The sequence below is a fragment of the Caretta caretta genome, chromosome 9, assembly GCF_965140235.1.
Source record: "Caretta caretta isolate rCarCar2 chromosome 9, rCarCar1.hap1, whole genome shotgun sequence".
Lineage (NCBI taxonomy): Eukaryota > Metazoa > Chordata > Testudines > Cheloniidae > Caretta > Caretta caretta.
In genome coordinates, this window is record NC_134214.1 from 58,721,744 (window position 1) to 58,745,598 (window position 23,855).

At 52.7% G+C, this 23,855-nt stretch overlaps 1 protein-coding gene across 1 annotated transcript; it reads left to right on the forward strand.

Moving 5' to 3' along the window:
* Nucleotides 1-1,925: 1,925 nt before the first annotated feature.
* On the forward strand, nt 1,926-19,208 carry CCNB3 (cyclin B3). The gene is made up of 12 exons (XM_048865040.2): nt 1,926-2,017; nt 6,332-6,451; nt 7,036-7,119; nt 8,894-9,012; nt 10,393-10,486; nt 11,164-11,262; nt 12,555-12,647; nt 13,422-13,559; nt 15,470-15,625; nt 16,729-16,878; nt 17,830-17,960; nt 18,909-19,208. The coding sequence occupies exons 2-12, from the start codon at nt 6,362-6,364 to the stop codon at nt 18,976-18,978; spliced, it is 1,224 nt and encodes a 407-aa protein (XP_048720997.2). The 5' UTR covers nt 1,926-2,017; nt 6,332-6,361; the 3' UTR covers nt 18,979-19,208.
* The last annotated feature ends 4,647 nt before the right edge of the window (nt 19,209-23,855 follow it).

Below are 23,855 nucleotides of genomic sequence, written 5' to 3' on the forward strand. Positions count from 1 at the left end.
TGTACCAGATGACTGGACGATAGCTAATGTGATGCCAATTTTTAAAAACGGCTCCAGAGGTGATCCCAGCAATTACAGGCCGGTAAGCCTGACTTCATTACCGGGCAAACTGGTTGAAACTATAGCAAAGAACAAAATTGTCAGACACAAAGATGAACATAATTTGTTGGGGAAGAGTCAACATGGTTTTTGTAAAGGGAAGTCATGCCTCACCGATCTACTAGAATTCTTTGAGGGGGTCAACAAGCATGTGGCCAAGGGGGATTCAATGGATATAGTGTACTTAGATTTTCAAAAAGCCTTTGACAAGGTCCTCACCAAAGGCTCTTAAGCAAAGTAAGCAGACATGGGATAAGAGGGAAGGTTCTCTCATGGATTGGTAACTGGCTAAAAGATAGGAAACAAAGGGTAGGAATAAATGGTCAATTTTCAGAATGGACAGACGGTGTCACCCAGGGGCCTATTCTGGGACAGTCCTATTCAACATATTCTTAAACAATCTAGAAAATGCACTTTCTGCAACTTCAGTGTCTGTAATTAGCAGTGTGAAAACCCAGTTTAAGAAGAGGAAGCCCCATTAGCAGTAGGTTGCCAGGTCACCAGTTTTCAAACTAACACCTGGTAGAAAAGGGACCCTCCCTCCGCAATGAGTGAGGGTGGGTGGGAAAGAGCAAGCAATGGAAGGAGGATGGAGTGAGTGGGGTGGGGTAGGGCCTTGGAGAAGGGGCAGGGGCTGGGTGTTTGGTTTTGTTCGGTCAGAAAGTTGGCAGCCCCTAAGGGATGAAGAAAAGGAGTACTTGTGGCACTTGAGACTAACAAATTAATTTGAGCATAAGCTTTCATGAGCTACAGCTCACTTCATTGGATGCCTGCAGTATGGGTGTTATCATACACACTGTAACGAGAGTGATCAGGTAAGGTGAGCTCATTGGAGTCTGTTTTTGAAGTTTTTTTGTTGAAGAATTGCCACTTTTAGGTCTGTAATTGAGTGACCAAAGAGATTGAAGTGTTCTCCGACTGGTTTTTGAATGTTATAATTCTTGACGTCTGATTTGTGTCCATTTATTCTTTTACATAGAGACTCCAACAAGAGACTGCTGAATTGGAATTAATTTGCAAACTGGACACAATTAACTTAGGCTTGAATAAAGACTGGGAGTGGATGTGTCATTACACAAAGTAAAATTATTTCCCCATGTTTATTCCCCCCTCTCTGTTCCTCACAGGTTCTTGTCAACTGCTGGAAATGGCCCACCTGGATTATCACTACAAAAGGCTTCACCCCCCCCCCCGCCCGCTGGTAATAGCTCACCTTACCTGATCACTCTGGTTACAGTGTGTATGGTAACACCCATTGTTTCATGTTCTCTGTGTGTATAAATCTCCCCACTGTATTTTCCACTGCAGGCATCCGATGAAGTGGGCTGTAGCTCAGGAAAGCTTATGCTCAGATACATTGGTTAGTCTCTAAGGTGCCACAAATCCTCCTGTTCTCTTTCCACCCGTCCTCCACGTTTCGCAGTAGCTGAGTAGGAGCGGCAGGTGGAGCAAGGCGGGGCCCTCCCTGGTGAGGGGGGTGCAGGCCTTGGGGGGAGGAGGGGACAGGCTCAGGCTGGGGCAGTCCCCGCGCAGTCCCTCCCTGCTCCAGCAGCTGCTCACACTTTCCTCGCTGTCTGGCTCTTTAAGGTCAATTTAAAACAAGACGCGCCGCTTGGCGAGTGCCCAGCCAATAAAAATGGCGGATAAGGGAGATCACGCCCCCCGTGTGTCTTGGCCCGCCCGCTGGCCGAGAAGCCATTTCTCCCATTGGCTGAGGTAGCCGATTTTTAAAACGCTGTGCACCGCCCTTAGCAACCGCATTCAACCTGGCTCACTGATTGGCTGCCTACTGGCCAATCGCAAGCTGCCTCCTGCCAAGGCCGCAGTTTTCAAATCTACGTTGTGCAGCAGCAGCAGCCACAGCTCTTAGGCGGAGGCCGGATCGGGCCGGGATCGGGGCCGGGCGCTGAGAGGCCAGGTGAGCTCCGGGCCTGGCGGGTCACCTTACCCCCCCCGGCCGGCCTGCACTTCCCGGGCCCCGGCCCGCTCTGCCCGGGGTGCCAGCGTCCCTGCCCCGCGTCAATGCAGCCCGTGTTGCGCCTTCCCTCCGGCATGTGGCCCGGGCAGACTTGCCCTTGTCCTTCCTGCGGCCTGCGCTTCCTCTCGGCTTGCTGCTGCCGCCCCTTCCCTGAGCGTCGCCTGCGAAATCGCTGTGGGGTTGGCAGGGAGCTTCGGCAGCTGCTGATTGCTCCCTCCCCGGGCCTGCAGTCCGCGGTGGGCTGACCCCGAGCCGTGCTGGGGGGAAAGAGAAGTTTATAAGGGTTCAGGGTTGATTAGATAATGGGTGTGTGTGTTCCAGAGTCCTTTACCCTGAGCCAAAGTTCAGTGACTCCGGGAGAAGGTGCAAATTCAGATCTCTTGTGGCTGGGGGCAGCTGCATGGTGATGAGATTTGTACTGGCCTCGTTCCCCTTGCTGGGTGCTGCACTAACCCTGGCTGGCTCTCCTCTGATTGGATGGTTTTATCCATAATGTGTCTCCAAACAGCAGCTCAGTAATTTCTATGTGGATTAGCTAACTCAGTTGTGTCTTTTGAATCTGTTGGGTGGATATTGCAAACCAAGCCAGTTGTGATGTGTAGCCATTGTTCCTCTTTTACTGCAGAGCTTTTGGGAAATCCAGGTTTCTGAGCCAGGTTGGAAGGTCCTGGAAAACCTAATCCCAGCTGCTAAAATGATAGCATGTTTTCCACCAAGTACCCTATTATTAAAGGTTTCAGAGTAGCAGCCGTGTTAGTCTGTATTCGCAAAAAGAAAAGGAGTATTTGTGCTCAAATAAATTTGTTAGTCTCTAAGGTGCCACGAGTACTCCTATTATTAAAGCACCTGAGATGTGTCCCTGGCTTGATGTGCTGTGGCTCCTGGCTATAATTAACCTTGTTGACCTAGAGCACACATTCCAGGGCTGTCTTTGGGAAGGGGGTGGGAATGAAAGGTGCTAGTGGAATGACTGCTTAATGGCACTGTAGGAAAGTGTTCTCTCTGTTTGCCCCCCTCCATCAATTTAACCAGAGGACAAAAGTCCATATTTACCTTCCCACGCAACTCCCATGACCTCAGTACAGTCACATAAAGCATAGATTTGGTTCCAAGCATCCTTAGTTTAAAGGGGAGGAGGGTAATGTTGACAGTCCCAAAATGTCACTGCATGGATTTCTGCCCTTAGGTGGCTCAGACCGGCCACTTAATGCAAAAACAAACATGTAAACAGCTACAGACCTGGACCTGGACTGTGGAGCCTTTCACATCTAGGTTGCTAGTTCACATCCAGCCTGGCAGGCAGGTGCTCAGCTGTTGTGGGGATGGGCTCATTACAACTGCTTGAGATCTAGCTACAGTGTCAAAATTGTTCTTGTCTAGTGCCTGGGTGGGGGGAGTGTGTCTCTGTCCAGCTCCTAGTGAGGTGGGGGGCCCACTCACAATCCATATCCGCTGACACTAATGAGGCCTATTCTATGTCAAGGTTAAAGTGCATTGGCTGGGGCATTGTGAGTGGGTACCTTGCCATGCTGGTGCCCATCTGTACCTGTTCTGTGAGTAAACAGAGGCCAATCAGTCTCCAGGGCTGATAATCCAGCTCCAAAGCCATACAGACAGTTGCTTTGCCCTCCTGTCTCCCCCTATCTTAAGGCAGTGAGGCCTAGTGGATAGAGCACCCAGGAGACATGGGTTCTAGTCCCAGCTCTACCATGGGATTGCTGGATGACCTCAGGTAAGTCCGTTCACAGCCCCGTGCCTCAGTTTCTCCATCTGTAAAATGGTGGTCATGATGCTCCCCTCCTGGCTGTGTGATTTATGACTGAAATTTAAGAGCTGGGTGTTGGCCAGTATATAGATGTTGGGAAACGCTTTGTAACATGCACTCTGAAAATGGCTGCTGAGCAGGAAGGGGGACCCACATATCAGGGTTCATTTGTGAAGGGGTGATGTCACAGTAGCCACTGGAGTCAATGGAAACTGTTACAGCCTAGTGCTCTCTGTAGTGACTGGGTGCGGTCTGGGCTGTACATGGGAGAACAGCAGAGCTGGTGGGAGCTTGTCTGGAAAGTCACTCTAGGTTGGGTTGTCGTCATGGCTTAGGTCTCCAGATTTGAACAAAAGGCTTTTCAGCTCCTGCGGGCGTGAGCTATCCCTACCCTGATCTGTTGGTTTGTGTTCCTTGGAGCTACACCAGGTGTTGGGATTGGCGCTGCCAAAGGCACTGAACACACTAGGCCCTTAACACGCTGGGGTGATTTTGTCTGGCTCCCTAGCATGAGCAGATCTCCTTTGCATCAGACTGACTGGAAGACAGGTGAAGATTGGCTGCTCTAGCTTCCCAGAGTGCAAGCCAATGGGGTCTCTGTTTCCCAGAGGAGGGGGTGCAAACTGCAGAGAGGAACTAGCCAGATACACCAGCTGATAGGAGCAGCTGTAGAAGCAGCCAAGGCAGGGACCTTCAGACATCCAGAGATCTTTCTGGAGTTCTCATTGAACTACTGCTCCAACCCTCTTCCTCAGTCTCTTCATCTTCACTTCTCTCCACACTACCACTCTAACCATCTTCTCCCCTGCATCCTCCTCGCCTTCCCTTTTCTTTCCATTTAATCATGCGACTAACATGCTATTTGTTGCCATCACATGGTTCACTCAGCTGGTGTGTTCTATACCTTCCCCCTGTATAGATTACAAGCTCTTTGGAGCGTGGACCTTCTGCTGTTCTGTTTATATGGCACCTAGCACAATAGAGTCCTGATCTTGGATGCTCTTTAGGCACATTAATATCTGCTTTCTCCCAGCCCTACCTCGCATGTCACTACTTCGGTGCAACCACGCTTCCAGCTGGGCCCTAACTGCCAGCCCCCTGGCAGAGTGATGGGAGGGAGGAAGAAGCAGAGCGGGATAGACTGAATTCAATCTGAATTGTAACTAAATATCCTATTTTGGGGGCCAGAGAGCAAAGGTCCTACAGTGGGTCTTAGATCTGGATCTTCCGCTGGACAGCTTGCTGTCACCAGGTTGGCACTGGCTTGCTGGTGTCCCATTCATCATGTCCCTCAGCAGCCAGACAACCCTGAGGGAGAAGTGGCTGGTTCTCTGCAGTGCTGCAGATTAGAGTCTGCAGGGGTACATGAGTGTGTCCAGGGATTTTTTTTGGCATGCTCCCCTCCTCTGTTACCTCCGTAATGCCTGCATCTTCTTCAGCACCTCCAACGCTCCGGATGGGTAGACTTGCCTGCAAACTGCTGCTGAAAGCCCCAACCTTCCCCACCCACCACCCCCAACAACCAAACGCACCTGCCAGCATCCTTCCTGCCTTCCTGTTGCCTCAGCCCTCCTGCTGCCCCATGGACAAAGGCCCCGGCCTCCTTCCCGGCCTTCAGAATGCTCCCAGTTGTTATTTCCATGAGACCTCAGTGGCATTCAAAGAGTTAAATAGGGAGTATGCTCACTCTGGCTTGCATGCTCCTAAGCCCTAGCAGTGGTTCTTCCCCGCCTCACATGAGAAGGCCCCCAGACTAGCTCTGCTTCTGTGCCACTCGCCTTCCTCAAAGCAGCTTCGCACCAGTGCAGGAAATGCTGCCATGGCAGGACAACCGTTGCTCTAACAGGATCCTGCAGAAGCTGTTTCATCCCGTTGCCTTTTCCCCATGACAGTAGGGTGGTTCTTGTTGCGTTGCTCCCCAGTCAGAAGGTAATGGAATGGGGGTGGCCACGACCCAAGGTCCCTTGGGCTGAAAGCTGTGGAGAGAGGTGGCGTTAGCCTGGAGAAGCAACGGTGGCTCCAGTAGCGCCTGAAAAACCAGACCGTGAGGGATGAGGCTGGGGGGTGGGGAGGCACTGCTTCCCCGCTTAGGCTTCCCAGGGAGTCACGGAGAACTGTGGGAGGTAGTGGATTCTGTTTGATCCCAAAGGGCTACTCTCTGCCTGTGAGGAGTTTACGTGTATTAAAGGTAGTGTCTGAGCTGCTGCTAAAATCCTTGGGGCAGAGGCAGAGGTTTGCAGTCACTGCTCTGTGGTGTGGATGATAACAGGTGGGAGTATGGATAGAAAATAAACCCATGTCTCCTAGCGTTGCTCACTGGGAGCCCTTGGGCTAATCCTTTCCCCTCCCCATGCCTCAGTTTCCCCATCTGTGAGGTGCGGATGAAGGCTGTTTGCCTGCCTCATGAGGGAGGCTGAGGCCTTGAGTCTGTAGAGTGCATTGAGATCATTAGTCAGCATTTTGGGGGCATCTCTCGCCTCTGTGTGCAGGTGTGCTTGGGCGGAGGCTGACGGGAGAAGATGCCAGTGCCACGCAACTCCAAGACCACGGGTAGTAAACAGCTCCGGCCTGGCAAAGCAGGAGCAGTGGAAAATGCCAGACCTGAGAAGGTGAGTCTGTGGGGCTAGTAATTTCCTCCTGCCCCGCTGGGAGCTGGGGATGTGGATACATATGGATCGCTCACTTCGGGGGTTGCAATGGGGCCTTTGCTGGTAAAGGTGCGGGCTGGTCCCTGGAGTTTGGAGGCCACAGGGAAAAGGTGGCTTCTCCCTCTTCTAAGATTTGGGCCAAGATTGGTCCCAGCACTTCAGTCGTGTTAATGCTTTAAAGCTCCGGGCTGGCCCCTACAGAGCTTCAGTCTAGCCTGTTGCCCTTTGGGCAAGTCACGCAGCCTCAAACCCTATCTGTAAGCTGGGGTCTAGCCTGCCCTCACTTTCCCCCTCAATGGGGTTTGGTGAGGCTGATACATCAGATTCAGCTACTGTGGCATTGTGGGGCAGACCTATCACAGCTGGAGCTGTGAGAATACGTGACGCTTCCAGACCCACCTCGACTGGTGGTATCTGAAAGTTGGTATCTTCGGTGCCATGTCCCTTGCTCTGGACATGGCTGCCAAGGGAAGGGTGGCAGAGGAGCCCACGCTTGGTGAGGTTGGGTCCAGCATGCCATCTCAATGATCTGCTCCTTGCTCTAGGAGGAGAGCTGTCAAGCAAAGAGGTCCCCATCCTCACCCCAGGGGGCACCCAAGAAGAGGTCTGCCTTCGGAGACCTCACTAACGTAAGGACACAGCACTGCTGCAGGGACTGGGGAGGAAGCTTGTGGGGGAACTGGATGGGCAGGGTTCCTCCCTGAGCTGAATGTTTCATGTCTACCTTGTGTCCCCCTGTCTTGTTGTCTGGTCTTGTTTGGTGCTGACTTGTGCATGGGCTGGGGTGTGGGGGACTAGGGGTCCTGATGCCTGGCCCACTGCTCTGATATAAAGACCATGCTCCCATATATTAGTCCTTACACTCTGATCAGGGAACAAACTCTTCTTCCGCATCCCAGCCCTGTGCTCTAACCACTAGACCATGCTGATGTTAACCTTAAAATATTTTCCCTGCTAAGACTGGCGGGCTCAACATCCAGTGAAACTTCACAACTATCAATAGCCTGCAGGCAAACCAGGCAGCAAACCTGTTTGCTTCAGAGGGACTAGCTCCTTTCATTGGCTTCCCTGTATTGGATGTGCTCCTACACCTCCCCAGGGGTCCCTCTAGACAGTGCATGTTGCAGTGTACTGCTTAAGGAGCATTGTGACCAAACTTCCTGCCACAGAGGGAGCTGGTCACCCCTCAATCAGAGTGCAAAGCTTGGATTTCCATCCCTGCTGGAAGCCATCTGGGTTACAAGCTGGATTTTTCAGCTTGGAAAAGAGACAACTGAGGGGGGATGTGATAGAGGTTGATGAAATCATGACTGGTGTGGAGAAAGTGAATAAGAAAGTGTTATTTATCCCTTCATGTAACACAGGAGCCAGGGCTCACCCAATGAAATTAATATGCAACAAACGAAAGGAAGTATTTCTTCCCAGGATGCACGGTCAATCTGTGGAACTCCTTGTCAGGGGATGTTGTGAAGGCCAAAAAAGAATTAAATAAGTTCACAGAATATAGGTCCATCAATGGCTATTAGCCAAGATGGTCAGGGATGCAATCCCATGTTCTGGGTGGCCCTAAGCCTCTGCCAGAATCTGGGACTGGACAACAGGAGGTGGATCACTTGATACATTGCCCTGTTCTGTTCACTCCCTCTGAAGCACCTGGCACTTGCCACTATCAGCTAGATGGGCCATTGGTCTGACCTAGGATGGCCATTCCTATGTTCTTGTGCCATGATTGTATGGGAGATTTTATTAAAAGTTTCCAATATTTCCACTTTCCATTGTTGCTGAAAGTTCCCAGTGGTTAACATGTTGTATCGCTGTGGTGACTTGTGCTGATCTGCAGAGAGAGTTCAGGCTCTAGACACTAAAACCCACATTTGATCCCCACAGGCCTCTTTAGAGTCAGGGCATTGGATAATAAGGTGCTCATCTGTGCTCGTCCAGTTCCAGGGGGCCTCAGCAAGTACAGCTGCCAAGGACTTTAGCTTCAGCATCCCAGACCTTGAGCTCCTCAAGATGGGAGCTCTCCTTCTGTAGTACTTGGAGTCATGGGAGCAGAGCTCCAGTCATTGCAAGACCCAAACCTGGTTGACCAGGAGTCTGGGAAATCAGGGCTCCACAGCACTGTAAAAACCCCATTTTGCTTAACCCCAGTTCCTGGTGCTCCTGCCTAGCCAGAGTACGCTGAGCTCTCCTGGCACAGTGCCTTCCTGAATCCCCCCTCAGTGTTTGTCTGATTGTCAGATGTTCCCCCAACGCTGTTTGTTGCTAAGTGAAGCTTTACAGAGCTCCTGGCACCCATTGCCATGGGCAGGCTCGTCTGAGTGGTGCGATGCTGGGGAGCCTGGCCAGGCTGCCCCTCTGTGTGTCATGCTGTGTTCCCAGCATTGCCCTCTCACCTGCCAGGCTCACAAGAACCAGGCTGGCCTGAGGAAGAAGGATGCCACGAAGGCAGGTCCCAGGAAGGCACAGAAAGGCACAGCTGCTCTGGGGGTCTTGAAGAACAATGAGATCAACTTGAAAAAGTGAGTAACATTCTGTGGGTCAGCCCTGATGCAGCCCCAGCACCGCCCACCCCTTGCAGCTGAGCTGGGGTCCTTGCTCTGATGGATGCGCATTTACCCTGTTATCGGAGCCGCTGTCCCTCTGGCTAGCCCCATTACTGGCTCGCACAGTGCTGTCACTTTCCAGGCTGCAGCCCAAGGGGACCCTCTGGCAGAGGGTCAGTCTCCAAAAGCTTAATGTCTCTCTGTGCCAATGCTTCTTGGCTCTCAGGGTCTCTTGGTGGAGCTGGGGCCTCTGATGGCAGGACCTTTGCCAGCTGGGAGGGTGGGGTGTCCTTGGAGAGGCTTTCGCCATTGGGAATGTGCTCAGCCTGCCTGTTGGCAGACTCTGCGGCCATGGCGAGCTCCCCTCCAGAGGGGAACTAGGAGGATAGTTGAGAAAATGGAGTGGGAGAAGCTGCAGGCCAGGCCAGGCCCCACAGTGTAAAACGGGGTAAAGGAACATCCCTCCATCTTGGCTGGCTGATGCACAGGGGAGAAGGGAAATCCTAAGGGATGTGGCTACAGCTAAAGACAAATAGGATGCTGGGATGTGGAAGGAAGGGGTGTCGCTATGTGGAAAATAGTCTAATGCTATTATATATCAATGGGGCGTGCTGCCCACGGATGCTGGGCAGTTATTATCACCCTGTCTGAAAGGAGATGGCAGACGCATGTGTGTGTCTCCTTGATGAGAAGATTCAGGGTCCTGGAAAAACTCGTAGGAAGAGAGATGGGGATTGTGTGCCTTGGAGAGGAGACTAATACTAGGGGATGTGAGGCGGATGTAGAAAGGGAGTGGTACGGAGGGGACAGATGGGAGATCCTTGTCATCCTAACACAAGGACAAGGGGACTTCAATGGGATTGAAAGCCATTCCATTTAAAACTGCTAAAGGAAAATGCCTTTTACATACAATGCACAGTTGGCCTGTGGAACTCTGTCACAAGATCTCATGTAGGCCAAAAGCGTAGTGGAATTCAAGGAAAGTTTGGGTGTTGATGTGGATAACGGGAACCTTCATGGTGGTGATAGTCAAGATAAAATATTGACAGGGCTGTAAAGCCTCCTGCTTCAGGGTATCAGCCGGTCATGGACAGGGAAGACATTTCCCTCATGGGCAGGTGTCTTTGTTCACTTGGGGGGTTTCTTGCCCTGCCTCTGAAGCAGCTATTACAGGGCGCTATTGGAGAGAGGATCCTGGGCTCCTGGACCTGGTCTGATGTGATCTGGCGATTCCTGGGGCACTGGATGACCAACACCCCCCAACCTCTTCCTGAGATCTAGAGCCAGAGACTCCCCAGGCTGCCCCTGAGCCTGGCCTTTTGCAGTGTCTGACCCGCTCTTGGCTGCTTCTGTTAGGGCAACGAGGAAAACACCCCCGGATGAGGCATCTGCTGAGCCCAAACTGGTTCCCAAGAATGACCCGGTGCTGGAGGAGTCGGCGCCTGTGCAGGTCAGTGGAATTGGGTGCCCACTGCCAACCTAGTGACCCCTGGGAGGGCGATAGGCGTGAGCAGCACATGGGGCTCAGCTGGTATTCTGGTGTTGCATTCCTCGCGGGAGGCAAGTGTCCACGCCTCACCCTGTCCCTAGATGGCGCTCGTTCACCTCTTCCTGGGGATACCGGAACACTGCCTGCAGTTGCTGCCTCAACTGCTCACCCTGTAGGGGGACTGAGCCTCGGGCCCTGTCCATCTGCGTGCGTGAAGCCAAGCCGCACCTTGCCCCCTCCCCAGCTGCTGGGCTACACAGATGGGATCTGGGGGCTAATTTCCCCTGAACGCTGTGTGGGGGCAGGTCTGCTCCCTGCAGGCCACATAGGCAACCTGCTCCAGAAAAGTCCCACCAGGTGAGCTGGGAGAGCAGCACGAGAGGTGTTGCAGAGCAGGATGAAGCGCAGTGACAGGGCTTGCAGCGCCGGCTGTGTTCCAGGCCGGGGTTTCCACATCGCTGTGGACACTCCTCTGCTAGCTGAGAGATGTGCGTTGGCAAAGCAGCCTGGGGCCGGCAGCCCAGTGCCTGACCAGCCATTGCTCTCACTGCCTCCTTGTCACAAGCACATGGGACTCCTCTCTCGAGGTACCTCTGGGACTCCAGAGCTATCCCCCAACCTTCTCTCCTTCTCCGCAGGCGCCTGCCATTGAGGACATTGACAAGGAGCAGCTGGGCGACGCTTACGCCAGCGCCGAGTACGCCAAGGAGATCTTCAATTACATGAAGGAGAGAGAAGTGTGTGGTGCTTGGGGAGGGCACAGGGATCTCAGCTTTGACCTTCTCTCCTTCTTCCTCTGCTGGACTGGCCCAGCCTCTCGGAGCTCGCTGGCTCGACGCCCTGGGGATGCCAGGCTGGCTCCAGGGGGCATCAGGCACAGGAAGGAGCTAGAATGCCAGGCTGAGGCCCCTAGAGTCTGAAAGGGGGAGGGATAGCTCAGTGGTTTGAGCATTGGCCTGCTAAACCCAGGGTTGTCAGCTCAATCCTTGAGGGGGCCATTTAGGGATCTGGGCCAAAAATTGGGGATTGACCCTGCTCTGAGCAGGGGGTTGGACTAGATGACCTCCTGAGGTCCCTTCCAACCCTGATATTCTATGATTCTATGAAGTCCCGTTGTCTCCACAGAAGAGAGTGCAGCCCCCTCCAGTGCATTTGCCTTCCACATTTCATGGCATTGCAAATGGGGGGCTGGTGCATTGGGAGGGCAGGCGGGTTGCACCTTAGCACTTGAAGCATAAAGCTTGATTTCCAAAAGCCCTTGACTCATGTCCTGGCTGGCTTGGCTCAGCCTTTCGCTCTTTCCAAGCAGGCAAACTAGCTCCAGGCAGCCTGTTGCATACAGCTCTCTGTTCCCCCTGCCCGCTCTGCGCAGCCTCCCTGGAGCCCAGGGCTCTCCTGGCAGGAGGCTGGCTAGTCCTGGGCAGGGTGATTGTTTCCACTTGGCTGACGGCCACTCTGTCCATGGCAGTGAATCTCCCTGAGAAACCCTGGGCAGGCCCTGGTGGCCATTTCCCCTCCGGCCGTGCTGCTTGCTGGCCTAGCAGGGGAAGCAGGCTGGGCTCCTAGCTCACCTTTGCATGGTAAAGCCCAGTTACTGCTGCTCTCCTTGCAGCATTGTCTGTGCGGATGGCACCTTCTGGCAGGAACTGTTCCCCCAGCCACTAATCCCTGCTGGGGGCCGTGGGTGCCCCTTCCCTTGATGTAGCAGGGTTGGCTGGCCCCAGGAGAGATGAGTAGCATAGGGTAGGATCAGCTGGGCTCTGGCATCCAGCCCATCACGAGAGTTGGAGCCATTGCAGAGACACAACTGGGCTTGGGCAGTGGGTAGGACCCTCCTATGTCAACAGTGGTGCTGAGGGTCTGTCCCAGGGAGGCCCTGCCATGACAGCGGCAGCTCCTGGCTATGGTGCCATGGAGAGGGCTTAGCAGCCTGCCTGCAGGATGGCAGGGCCATGGACTCAGCCCCTACCCGCATGCTGCAGTGGGTGGGCTTCATTCACTAACAGCCTCTCTGTGGCTCCCTTGGCAGGAGAAGTTCTTGCTCCCAAACTACATGGAGAAGCAGTACGACATCAGCAGGGACATGAGAGCCATTCTGGTGGACTGGATGGTGGAGGTCCAGGTGCGCACCTGGGCTCCTTTGGGGGGAGGGAGAGTACGAGCTGCCAGGAGAGCACCAGCGTGTGCACAGTGTCTGTTTGTAACACAAACCCCAGCCAGCTGGAGGTGGCGCAGACCAGCCCTCCCTCCCCTGTGGGCTTGAGCAGGAGCCACGTGGAGGAGAGAAATCCCTCAACACCCCCCCCCACCTCCCATGTGGCTCGGCTGCACGCAGCTGTGAACCTAGCTTGTGGCGGGGGTGAAAGGGCTGTGAGTGGAGAAGGGATTGCAGAAAGGGGGCTGCAGGCCAGGGGGAGGAAGCCGCTTACCATGTTTCTACGGCGTCCTTGGGAGGGGCCGGTAACCTCGTGGAGACGCTGGCCCTGACTCTCCTCTGGACGTACATCAGGAGCCAGCCCTGGAGTCTGGACAGAGGAGGAACAGCCTGGCGAGTCAGACAAGTGGAGCGCCAGGGACCCTTCCCTGTGCCAAACGACACTGATCTGTGCCTGAGCTCTTGGGGTGGGCAGCCTGGGGCAAAGCAGCAGACGCGACCTTCACCCCCGGGCTGGGAATGGGAAGCGTTTTCCCCTGGCTGCTAAAACAAGTCCCAGCCTGCATGAGGGCAAGTCTCAGGAGCAGAGCAGTGAGGGGCGCTGTTGCCCCTTGCCCTGAGTCTGCTGCATGGGGCGCTTGCCTGCGGAGGGCAGCTGGGGAACGTAGCAAACCCTGAGTGCCTGCTCCCAGTGTGGGTCACACTGGCTGGCATGTGCCATTCCATCTGTCTCTCCCCCAGGAGAACTTTGAGTTAAACCATGAGACGCTGTACCTGGCGGTGAAGCTGGTGGATCACTACCTGGTGGAGGTGGTGAGCATGAGGGACAAGCTGCAGCTCATCGGTTCCACGGCCATCCTCATCGCTTCCAAGTTTGAGGTGACCCAGCTCTGGCCTGGGCAGAGAACTGTGGGGTGTTGGGGGCATCCTGGCTTGTCGGCAGTGGGTAACACATCCCTATGGCCTGCCCCTTGGAACACACTGTGTGGCTGGGTAAACTTGGCTCCAGATCCCTTCCAAATATGGCTAATGGGCCCTTCATGCCAGGCTCAGAGGGGGACACACATGGAGCATGCCATGCAGTCACATCATAGCCCCCACTCAGCTCATGTGGCTAAGGCCATGGTACAGCGATTGGCTGTTGCTGCTCGAAAGGCCCCAGTGCCAGAATAGCCGTGAGGGGGTGGGCAGGCTGGGATCAAGGGAGTAGTGGGCTGGAATTTACCCCTTGGGGCCTAGTTAGCCCTTAGACAGATCCTACTGGTTAGCATCTCACCTTTAACACAAATCCCTGGGAGCGTGTGCTGGTGTGAATAGGGCTGTACCAGCAAAGGGGGGGAAGATCAGGCAATTGGGACATTCCAAATGCTAAAGCTGCCCCATGAACTTGGACCTCGGTGCACATCCTATGGACCGAGTGTGCTGCGATAGCTGCCACTGAGCAACTAACCTGAACAAGGGAGGAAGGGCTGCATGGATCGCTCCGTAGCATGGCGGCGGTAATGTTACGCCTGACTTGAGAGCGTTGGAGCCATGATGCAGGATTAACTTGAGTTTTTGTGTTTAATTTCCTCACCAAAGGAGGAAACAGGAAGTGGGGAGGAATCCCAGGGAGAGAATGCTGCCATTGGTGACAGGGCTGATATGCTTTCTGATCCCACAAGTGCTGGTTAAAGCATTCCAATGCACTGTGCTTGGGAATGGAGCCCAGCTGTTCCAGGCACTGGCAGTTTGTTGGCACACCATCCACACCCTATTCTGTAACCAAAAATCAAACCAAGCCGGAGAGATGTCCGTCCGTCGTCCCGTCCCCGTCCCCCCCCCATCACCACCACCTTGGTATTATGGTGAAAATCCCCAGCCTGAAAGGTGAAAGTTTGGGCAAGTTACCCAGGTGGGGAGACTGGGTAGGGCTGGTCAAAAATTTCCCGATCAATCAAATGCCCCAAATTGATATTTCAATCCAGATATACTGCTGCAGTGCCTTGTGGGAACTGTTGGTGGGTTGTCTCCTGCTAGATTTTCCGCTATGGTCTAGCTCCCTGGTTGGACTACATCTCCCATGATGCACTGCCTCCCCTTTCTAAGAGGGTGAACTTTGGGGCATCCTGCAAGATGTCGAGCCCACCCTGTAGAGGAGAACAGGAGCATGAGGCACCCGAACTCTTAACTCCCATGATGCACTGCAATGCCATTTCCCCAATAAAATCTTTCGATTTTGAATTTTTGCTGAAAATAAGTTTCCCATGGAAAACTTGGATGAAAGTGAAGTGCTCTGCATCGGCCTGCCCCGTCTTCAATGTGCATCACTGCTTGGTGCCATCTGCAACGATCATTTGGCCCACCACTGAAATGCAGCCACCTCTGGAACAGTGGCGGCTGTTCAACAGCAGCAATACAGGGCAGTTCTGGAGTGGTGTTATCCCATTTGTGACTGCAGGGCTGGCCCTGGGGGGCAGCAGGGCTGGCCCTGGGGGGCAGCATGGCCGCATCCAGGCTGAACTCCAGCCAGGACACCAGGGTTCCCATTTCGTAGAAGTGCCAGTGTGTTTTTAAAGAGCCAGAAGGGAAATCTTCCAAAAAGTGGATAAAGGGATTGGGAGCCAAGTCCACTGAAAGTGAATGGGATTCGTGCTCCAAGTTCACCTAGATGCTTCTGAAAATCTCACCCCAAGGGGGTCGGGTTTTAGTTTAGCCCTCACCAGGCAGCTCAGCACAGCGCCCCCTAGGGACTGTCACGGGCCTGGGTGTAGGTGGGGCTGAGCGGTTCTGTGGCTGTTCCCCTTTAGGAGCGCTGCCCCCCATGTGTGGACGACTTCCTCTACATCTGTGACGACGCCTACAAGAGGGAGGAGCTGATTGCCATGGAGATGAGTATCCTCCGCACGCTGAAGTTCGACATCAACATTCCCATCCCGTATCGCTTCCTGCGGAGGTTTGCCAAGGTGGGGCCTCATTTCTGCCTGTAGCGGGGGATGTGGCTGGTCACAGCTAGAGGCTGGCAGGCGACCTCGATGACACCCTCCCCCACCAGCCAGCTGGCACAATCACATTGCGCTGCTGGTGGGGAAATGAGCACAACGTAGGCATAAAGTGCTCTCGTTCATGCTGTCTGCATCGTCCCTACGAGGGGGTGGCGCCCTGGGGACGGCAAAGGCTGCTTTTTTGCCGGAAGGAAAATGCTAGCTTGTCCGAGGAGCTGTAACCAGCAAACAAGCTCTCTCCCTTCTCCCCATCCCCCGGATCCTATCGCTCCTGCCAAAACCTGCCGTCCCTTTCCGCGCCGCAGTGGCCTGGAGGAAAGTCCCGGCTTGGGGCACTGAGGGGAGCAGAGTGGGATGTTCTGTGCCATGCCAGGAGCAGCAATTTCTTTCTCCGCCATCCGCTTGCTCTTTGGTCCATGTAGGCCTGGCCATCTCAGTCATGTGGAAGCGCTGGCTGGCTCCTCTGCCCCGCCTAGTGGTGCCCCCTGCTCTGCCCGACACACCCACAGCAGGAAGCTCTCTCCTGTCCAGGGAGGGGAATCAAGTGCTTGCTTGGCTGTGAGCACCAGAAGGGACAGGAGTATTTGGCACTCAAGGTGGGAGATGAGCAGGCGTCCAGGCCTGGATGCTGGAGGCTCCTCCATGGAGAGGTCTGGGGGTCTGGATCTGGCTTGTCCCAGCAGGAAGAGCGAGACAGTTGGTCCAGTCCCAGCTGCTTGGCTTGAGTGACCTGGACAGGCAGCCAGGCTGGCTCACTCAGTGACTCTCCCCTTGGGCCATGGGGTGCCTGTGTTCCAGGGTGCCCTGGACCCATCCCCCTTCCTCACCCCCGTGCTGAGCACCGACAGGGCCCTTACTGCAGTGAGCTGGCAGCTATCTGCTGGGTGGGACCACCTGCCTCTACCATGCAGCCAGCGTTGAGCAGGGCTCTCCAGTGCAGACAGTGTGCTCCCCCATGACCATGCCCGCCCTGGCTCTGGGGGCACCTAGGGGAGGCATCTCCCCTTCACTAAGTGCTCAGCAGGGAGGTCTCACCGCAGCTCCTTCCCCTCCCATGGTCCCAGTGCGCTCACGCCAGCATGGAGACACTGACCCTGGCCCGCTTCATCTGTGAGATGACCTTGCCGGAGTACGACTACGTCCAGGAGAGTGCTTCCAAGCTGGCTGCGAGCTGCCTGTTCCTGGCGCTCAAGATGAAGAGTCTTGGTGGATGGGTGAGTGTCCTGCTCTCCTGGCCCTTCCCCATACCAGGCTGTCCAGATTAGCTCCACTGACCCCAAGGGGCAGGAGGCTGCCCGGAATGGCTTCCCCTTTGGCTGCTGTTACTGGCTCTCCAGCCAGACGACACTGCTAGTTTCCCCCAGGGACCTGCGGGTGGGCCCTGTCCTGGAGCCACTGGGAAAGTGGCTGCAGGAGGGTTGGTCCCAGATCCTGCAGTCTGTGCAGGGAACCCCCAGCCTTGAGCTACTGATGCTCTTTCAATCCTGGATGGGCAGGGAAGCCCCACCCCTTCCACTTCTCCTTTGGTCCTGCCCCTAATAGCTAGCTACACGTGAGCCTGTGGGGCCCAAGTTCCTAACCCTGTTGAGTCCCACACCTGCTCTCCAGCTCCCACCTTCCAGAGGGTGCAGGGCCTGAGGTAGGGGCAGCTGTACTGGGCAGGCCCTGGTACCTTCAAGGGCAGTTAGAGAAGGGGGTAGCTCACCGCACTCTCCAAGCCGGGCCCTCAGCAGCCTCAGGAGTGGGGTTTGCGCTACCTTCTCATCCTCTCTAGCTGGCCCCACAGGCAAGGGGAGAAGGATGTGACATTCTTGTCCAATGCTTCCTGCCTGGCAGCTGACTCTGGTGCTTGGCTGCTCCCCCCTTTGACCACAGTGTCCCTGTTTGCAGATGGCCACCTGCACAGAGGCCATTGCTTTGGCTCTGGGTGGGGACCTGACTGGGCCTGTCTCTGCTCCTATCTCTCCACGATGAGAAGCCAAACTCAGCTGTTATCTAAATTAGGCCAGTGATCCATGTCCTGTCTGCACTGGAGTCCGGCCAAGCAGCCATTAGAGGGTCAGGGCATCCCAGGGGTCAGATCTATTCCAGTGTCCTGGAAGAAGCAGTGTGGGGTATATGTGCAATGGTGCTGGACCAGGCTCTGAGTCTCTAACACATTGCAGAGCCCCACGCTGGAGTATTACAGCGGATACAGCTCTCATGAGCTCCATCCGCTGGTGAAGAGGCTGAACTTCCTGCTGACCTACCAGCACGATGACAAGTTAAAGGCAGTGCGCACAAAGTACTCCCACCGGTGAGTGGACTCTCCTTGTGGCGGTGTGTCTGATGGGCTGGGGGCCGGGACAGTTCTTCCACTGGCCAGCAGGGGGCGCTGCACTGGGCAGCCTGGGGCGGAAGCTGTGAAGCTGTTGCTCAATCTCAATGCCCTGCTGCTTTGGCCCCAGTGCAGTGTCAGCTTCCAAGAGACCATTGTGATCACCTTTTCTGACCTCTGGCCTGCGCTCTGCAGAAGAACGTTGATCTGCAGCATGGCAAGGGTTGGCTGCCCCCAGTCGCTCTGAACTTTGTCTCTTTAGAGCTAGGTGTGGCTTCTGACACCTCGGGCCTGCTGCATCGAGGGCGGGGGGAGCAACTGAGCCACCTGGGCTGGCTGGCAGAGGCTGGCCCAGCAGGAGCTCTCTGTACTACAGCTAAGGGCTGACCTGCATTCCACAATCTGTCAGTGCTCTAAGGGGTTCTCCCTGGGCTGTGGCTGCTGCAGGGGCAGAGCCAGCAAAACTGCCCTTTACGCTGGAGCCATGGGCCACCCTGGCCTGGAACGTATGCCGCAGGCCTCTGCTGGGGGAGGGGCAGGGGTAGCACCTGAAAGGGAGAGGACCTGCAAAGAGAGAAATTTGCCCTTTGCTCTGTGTAAAAGGGGCCTGGAAGGCTTGTACACTAGGAGCTCAGGTCCCATGTGCCCAGAAGGACTCCATAGTGGCTGGAGACATGCCAACAGGGACAGGGCATGGGGGTGGGGTTGCTAGACTGAGCACCTCATGCCGATTTAACGCCAATGCCTAATGAACTCGTTGGAGAAAGGAATCCTTTGCTAATGACCACAGGCATTTGGCTGGGGCCCAGTGCCCCAGCAGACTTCCCTCAGGTTGGCTGGAGCTCCCGCCCCCCCCCCCGTACCCTGTCCTATGCTGTGTTCCTCCCCCGGGTGTGCCCCACTAACAGGCCTGTGTCACCTTTTCAGAGTCTTCTTCGAAGTGGCCAAGAGTGCTCCCATGGACATGCTGAAGTTGGAAGTGGCTCTGAAGAGCTAGCCCAGGAGATGGGGGGAGCAGCCCTCCTGGGGGCTGGCAGCCCTGCCCCTGGCTAGGAGGGGTGCACGGCCCATGTGTAAATATTCTGTACATAGAGATTCGCTCCCTTGGCCCAGATGGGTCTGTACATAGATTTTTTTTTTTAATGTTAAAGGGGGGAAAAAATGTAGGAAGTGTTGTTGGGGGACTAAACACATGGAAAATAAGTCAATAAAATATTGTGTATCTGTCCTGCCTGGCAGAGTCTGTTTAGTATTCCCAGCCCAGCAGTGGCGTGAGGTCAGGGCCCCTTGTTGTACAGATACCTAGCAAGACACTCCCTGCCCCCAGGGAACTTGCAGAGGAAATACAGGCCAAAGGCTGGGAGGGGTGATGTGTGGCCCATGGGCCACACAGCTGGGTGGCGTGCTGGGGGAGGGTTAGCAGCGTTGTTTCTTTGAGGTTTGCTGGGGTAGCACCTGGCCTCCTCTTGTCTATTGTGCAAGACAAGGGACTTACAGCCACAGAGGGGTTCTTCCTGACCCTGCTTCCTGCATCTGAAGCACCGATAGATGGCTTCTTTCTGGCTGGGTCTTGTATCCCAGCCCCTGGTTCCGAGCTATCTGGATGTACCTGTGACTGCCGCATGGCATCAGTGGGTGCTAGGTGGTAGCACTTTGCAAGCTGCGTGCTGAATGGCGACCCTGCAAACTAGGAGATAGTCTTAAAATGACTCTTCCTCCTTGTGCCAGTATCAGTGAGTCCAACGGACGCAGAGATACTCCTGAAAACCCTGGGAGATTCTGCAGGCACCTGAATTTAGCCTCCAGAATCATTATTGATGAAGAAGCCAGCTTGATGCTCAGATCACAGGGGAAGTAAGGGAAAAAAAACCCATGGCATTAAATCATTGTGGAGTTACTGTGGCACATGAGAAATGGGGCCATTTGATTTTAGGCAAAAGCACACCTAAGCCCTACTGGGTCAGAGAAATGGTCCATCTAGCCCAGTATCCTGTTTTCCAACAGTGGCCAATGCCAGGTGCTTCAAAGGGAATGAATAGGGCAATTCTCGAGCGATCCATCCCGTCATCCAGTCCCAGCTTCTAGCAGTCAGAGGCTTAGGGACACCAGAGCATGGGGTTGTATCCATGACCATCTTGGCTAATAGCCATTGATGGACGTATCCTCCATGAACTTATCTAGTTCTTTTTTTGAACTCACTTATACTTTTGGCCTTCACAACATCCCCTGGTGGTGAGTTCCACAGGTTGACGTGTGTTCTGTGAAGAAATACTTCCTTTTGTTTGTTTTTAAACCTGCTGCCTATTAATTTCATCAGGTGACCCCTAGCGCTTCCTTATTCACTGTGTCCACACCAGTCATGATTTTATAGACCTCTCTCATATCCCCCCCCATTCATCTCTTTTCCAAGATGAACAGTCCCAGTCTTTTTGATCTCTCCTCATGGAAGCTGTTCCATACCCTGGTCCTTTTTGTTGCCCCTCTCTGCACTTTCCCAGTTCTAAAATATCTTGGGTTTTTTTGAGGTGGGGTGACCAGAAAGTATGCAAGGTGTGAGCATACCATGGATTTATGTAGTGGCATTATATTTTCTATATCTATCCTTTTCCTAATGGTTCCTAACATGCTGTTTAGCTTTTGTTTGTTTGTTTGCTGCTGCACATTGAGCACAAGATTTCAGAGAGCTACCATGATGACTCCAAGATCTTTCTTGAATGGTAACAGCTAATTTAGACTCCATCATTTTGTATGGATAGTGGGGATTATGTTTTCCAATGTGCATTACTCTACATTTATCAACACTGAATTTCAGCTGCCATTTTTGTTGCCCAATCATTCAGTTTTGTGGGATCCCTTTGTAATTCTTTGCTGTCAGCTTTGGATATCTTGAGTAATTTTACATCATCTGCAAGCTTTGCCACCTTACTATTTGCCCCCTTTTCCAAATCATTTATGAATGTTGAATAGCACAAGTCCTGATACAGATCCTTGGGGGACCCTGCTATTTAACTCTCACCACTCTGAAAACTGACAATTTAGTCCTACCCTTTGTTTCTTATCTTTTAAATAGTTACTGATCCATGAGAGGACCTTCCCTCTTATCCCATGACTGCTTACTTAGCTCAAGTGCCTTTGGTAAGGGACCTTGTCAAAGGCTTTCTGAAAGTCCAAGTACGCTATAGCCAGTAGATCACCCTTGTCTGTGTTTCTTGACACCCTCAAAGAATTCTAACAGGGGCATGAGTTTCCTTTACAAAAGCTGGGTTGACTCTTCCCCACCATATTGTATTAATCCATGTGCCTCATAATTCCGCTCTTTACTATAGTTTCAGCCAATTTGCCTCGTCCTGAAGTTAGACTTACCAGCCTGTACTTGTCAGGATCACCTGTGGGCCCTTTTCTAAAATATGGCATCATATTAGCTATCCTAGTCATGTGTTACAGAGGCTGATTTAGGTGATAGGTTGCAAACCACAGTGAGTAGTTCTGTAGTTTCACATTTGAGTGCCTGCAGAACTCTTGGGTGAATACCAGTTGGTCCTGGTGACTTCTTATTTCTAAATTTATCTATTTGTTCCAAAACCTCCTATAATAACACTTCAATCGGGGACAATTCCTCAGATTTGTCACCTAAAATGAATTTCCCAGGGTGGGAATCACCCTTGCATCCTCTGCCTGTCCCTTTAGAGTACCATGGGCAGTGCTGACTGCTGGGGTATTCAATGTTTTTGTCAAGATCCAAATGTCTTGGTCAAGATCTAGCCAGAGTCCAGACTCCAGAGAAGAAAATAATAAAAAAAGATTTTGGGGTCCATTCAAAAACACGTAGAGTCATAGACTTTAAGGTCAGAAGGGACCATTATGATCGTCTAGTCTGACCTCCTGCACAACGCAGGCCACAGAATCTCACCCACCCACTCCTGTAATAAACCCCTAACCTGTCTGAGCTATTGAAGTCCTCAAATCATGGTTTAAAGACTTTAAGGTGCAGAGAATCCTCCAGCAAGTGACCCGTGCCCCATGCTGCAGAGGAAGGTGAAAAACCCCCAGGGCCTCTGCCAATCTGCCCTGGAGGAAAATTCATTCCCATCCCCAAATACGGTGATCAGCTAAACCCTGAGCATGTGGGCAAGACTCACTAGCCAGACACCCAGGAAAGAATTCTCTGTAGATATCTCAGATCCCACCCCATCTAACCTCCAATCACAAGCCATTGGGCATATTTACTGCTAATACTCAAAGATCAATTAATTGCCAGAATTAGCCTATCCCATCTCATCATACCCCTCCATAAACTTATCAAGCTTAGTCTTGAAGCCAGATAGGTCTTTTGTCCCCACTGCTCCCCTTAGAAGGCTGTTCCAGAACTTTGCTCCTTTGATGGCTCGAAACCTTTGTCTAATTTCAAGTCTAAACTTCCTGATGGCCAGTTTATATCCATTTGTTCTTGTGTCCACATTGGTACTGAACTTAAATAATTCCTCTCCCTCTCTGGTATTTATCCCTCTGATATATTTATAGAGAGCAATCATATCTTCCCCTCAGCCTTCTTTTGGTTAGGCTAAACAAGCCAGGCTCTTTGAGTCTCCTTTCATAAGACAGGTTTTCCATTCCTCAGATCATCCTAGTAGCCCTTCTCTGTACCTGTTCCAGTTTGAATTCATCCTTCTTAAACATGGGAGACCAGAACTGCACACAGTATTCCAGATGAGGTCTCACCAGGGCCTTGTATAATCGTACTAACACCTCCTTATCTCTACTGGAAATACCTCGCCTGATGCATCCCAAGACCGCATTAGCTTTTTTCACGGCCATATCACATTGCCGGCTCATAGTCATCCTGTGATCAACCAATACTCCGAGGTCCTTCTCCTCCATTACTTCCAAGTGATGAGTCCCCAGTTTATAACAAAAATTCTTGTTGTTAATCCCTAAATGCATGACCTTGCACTTTTCACTATTAAATTTCATCCTATTACTATTACTCCAGTTTACAAGGTCATCCAGATCTTCCTGTAGGGTATCCCTGTCCTTCTCTAAATTGGCAATACCTCCCAGCTTTGCCTCATCTGCAAACTTTATTAGCACACTCCCACTTTTTTGTGCTAAGGTCAGTAATAAAAAGATTGATCCCAAAACCGATCCCTGAGAAACTCCATTAGTAACCTCCCTCCAGCCTGACAGTTCACCTTTCAGTATGACCCATTGTAGTCTCCCCTTTAACCAGTTCCTTATCCACCTTTCAATTTTCATATCCACCCCATCTTTTCCAATTTAACTAATCCCCCATGTGGAACCGTATCAAATGCCTTACTGAAATGAAGGTAAATTAGATCCACTGCCTTTCCTTTGTCTAAAAAAATCTGTTACTTTCTCAAAGAAGGAGATCAGGTTGGTTTAGCACGATCTACCTTTTGTAAAACCATATTGTATTTTGTCCCAATTATCATTGATCTCAATGTCCTTAACTACTTTAGAGACTAACCAATTTATTTGAGCTCATGCTCAAATAAATTGGTTAGTCTCTAAGGTGCCACAAGTACTCCTTTTCTTTTTGCGAATACAGACTAACACGGCTGTTCCTCTGAAACTTAACTACTTTCTCCTTCAAATTTTTTTCCAAGACCTCGCATACTACAGATGTCAAACTAACAGGCCTGTGGTTACCTGGATCACGTTTTTTTCCACTTTCTTAAAAATAGGAACTATGTTAGCAATTCTCCAGTCATAGGGTACAGCCCCTGAGTTTACAGATTCATTAAAAATTCTTGCTAATGGGCTTGCAATTTCATGTGCCAGTTCCTTTAATATTCTTGGATGAAGATTTGAGCCCCCTGATTTTGTCCCATTAAGCTGTTTGAGTTTGGCTTCTAC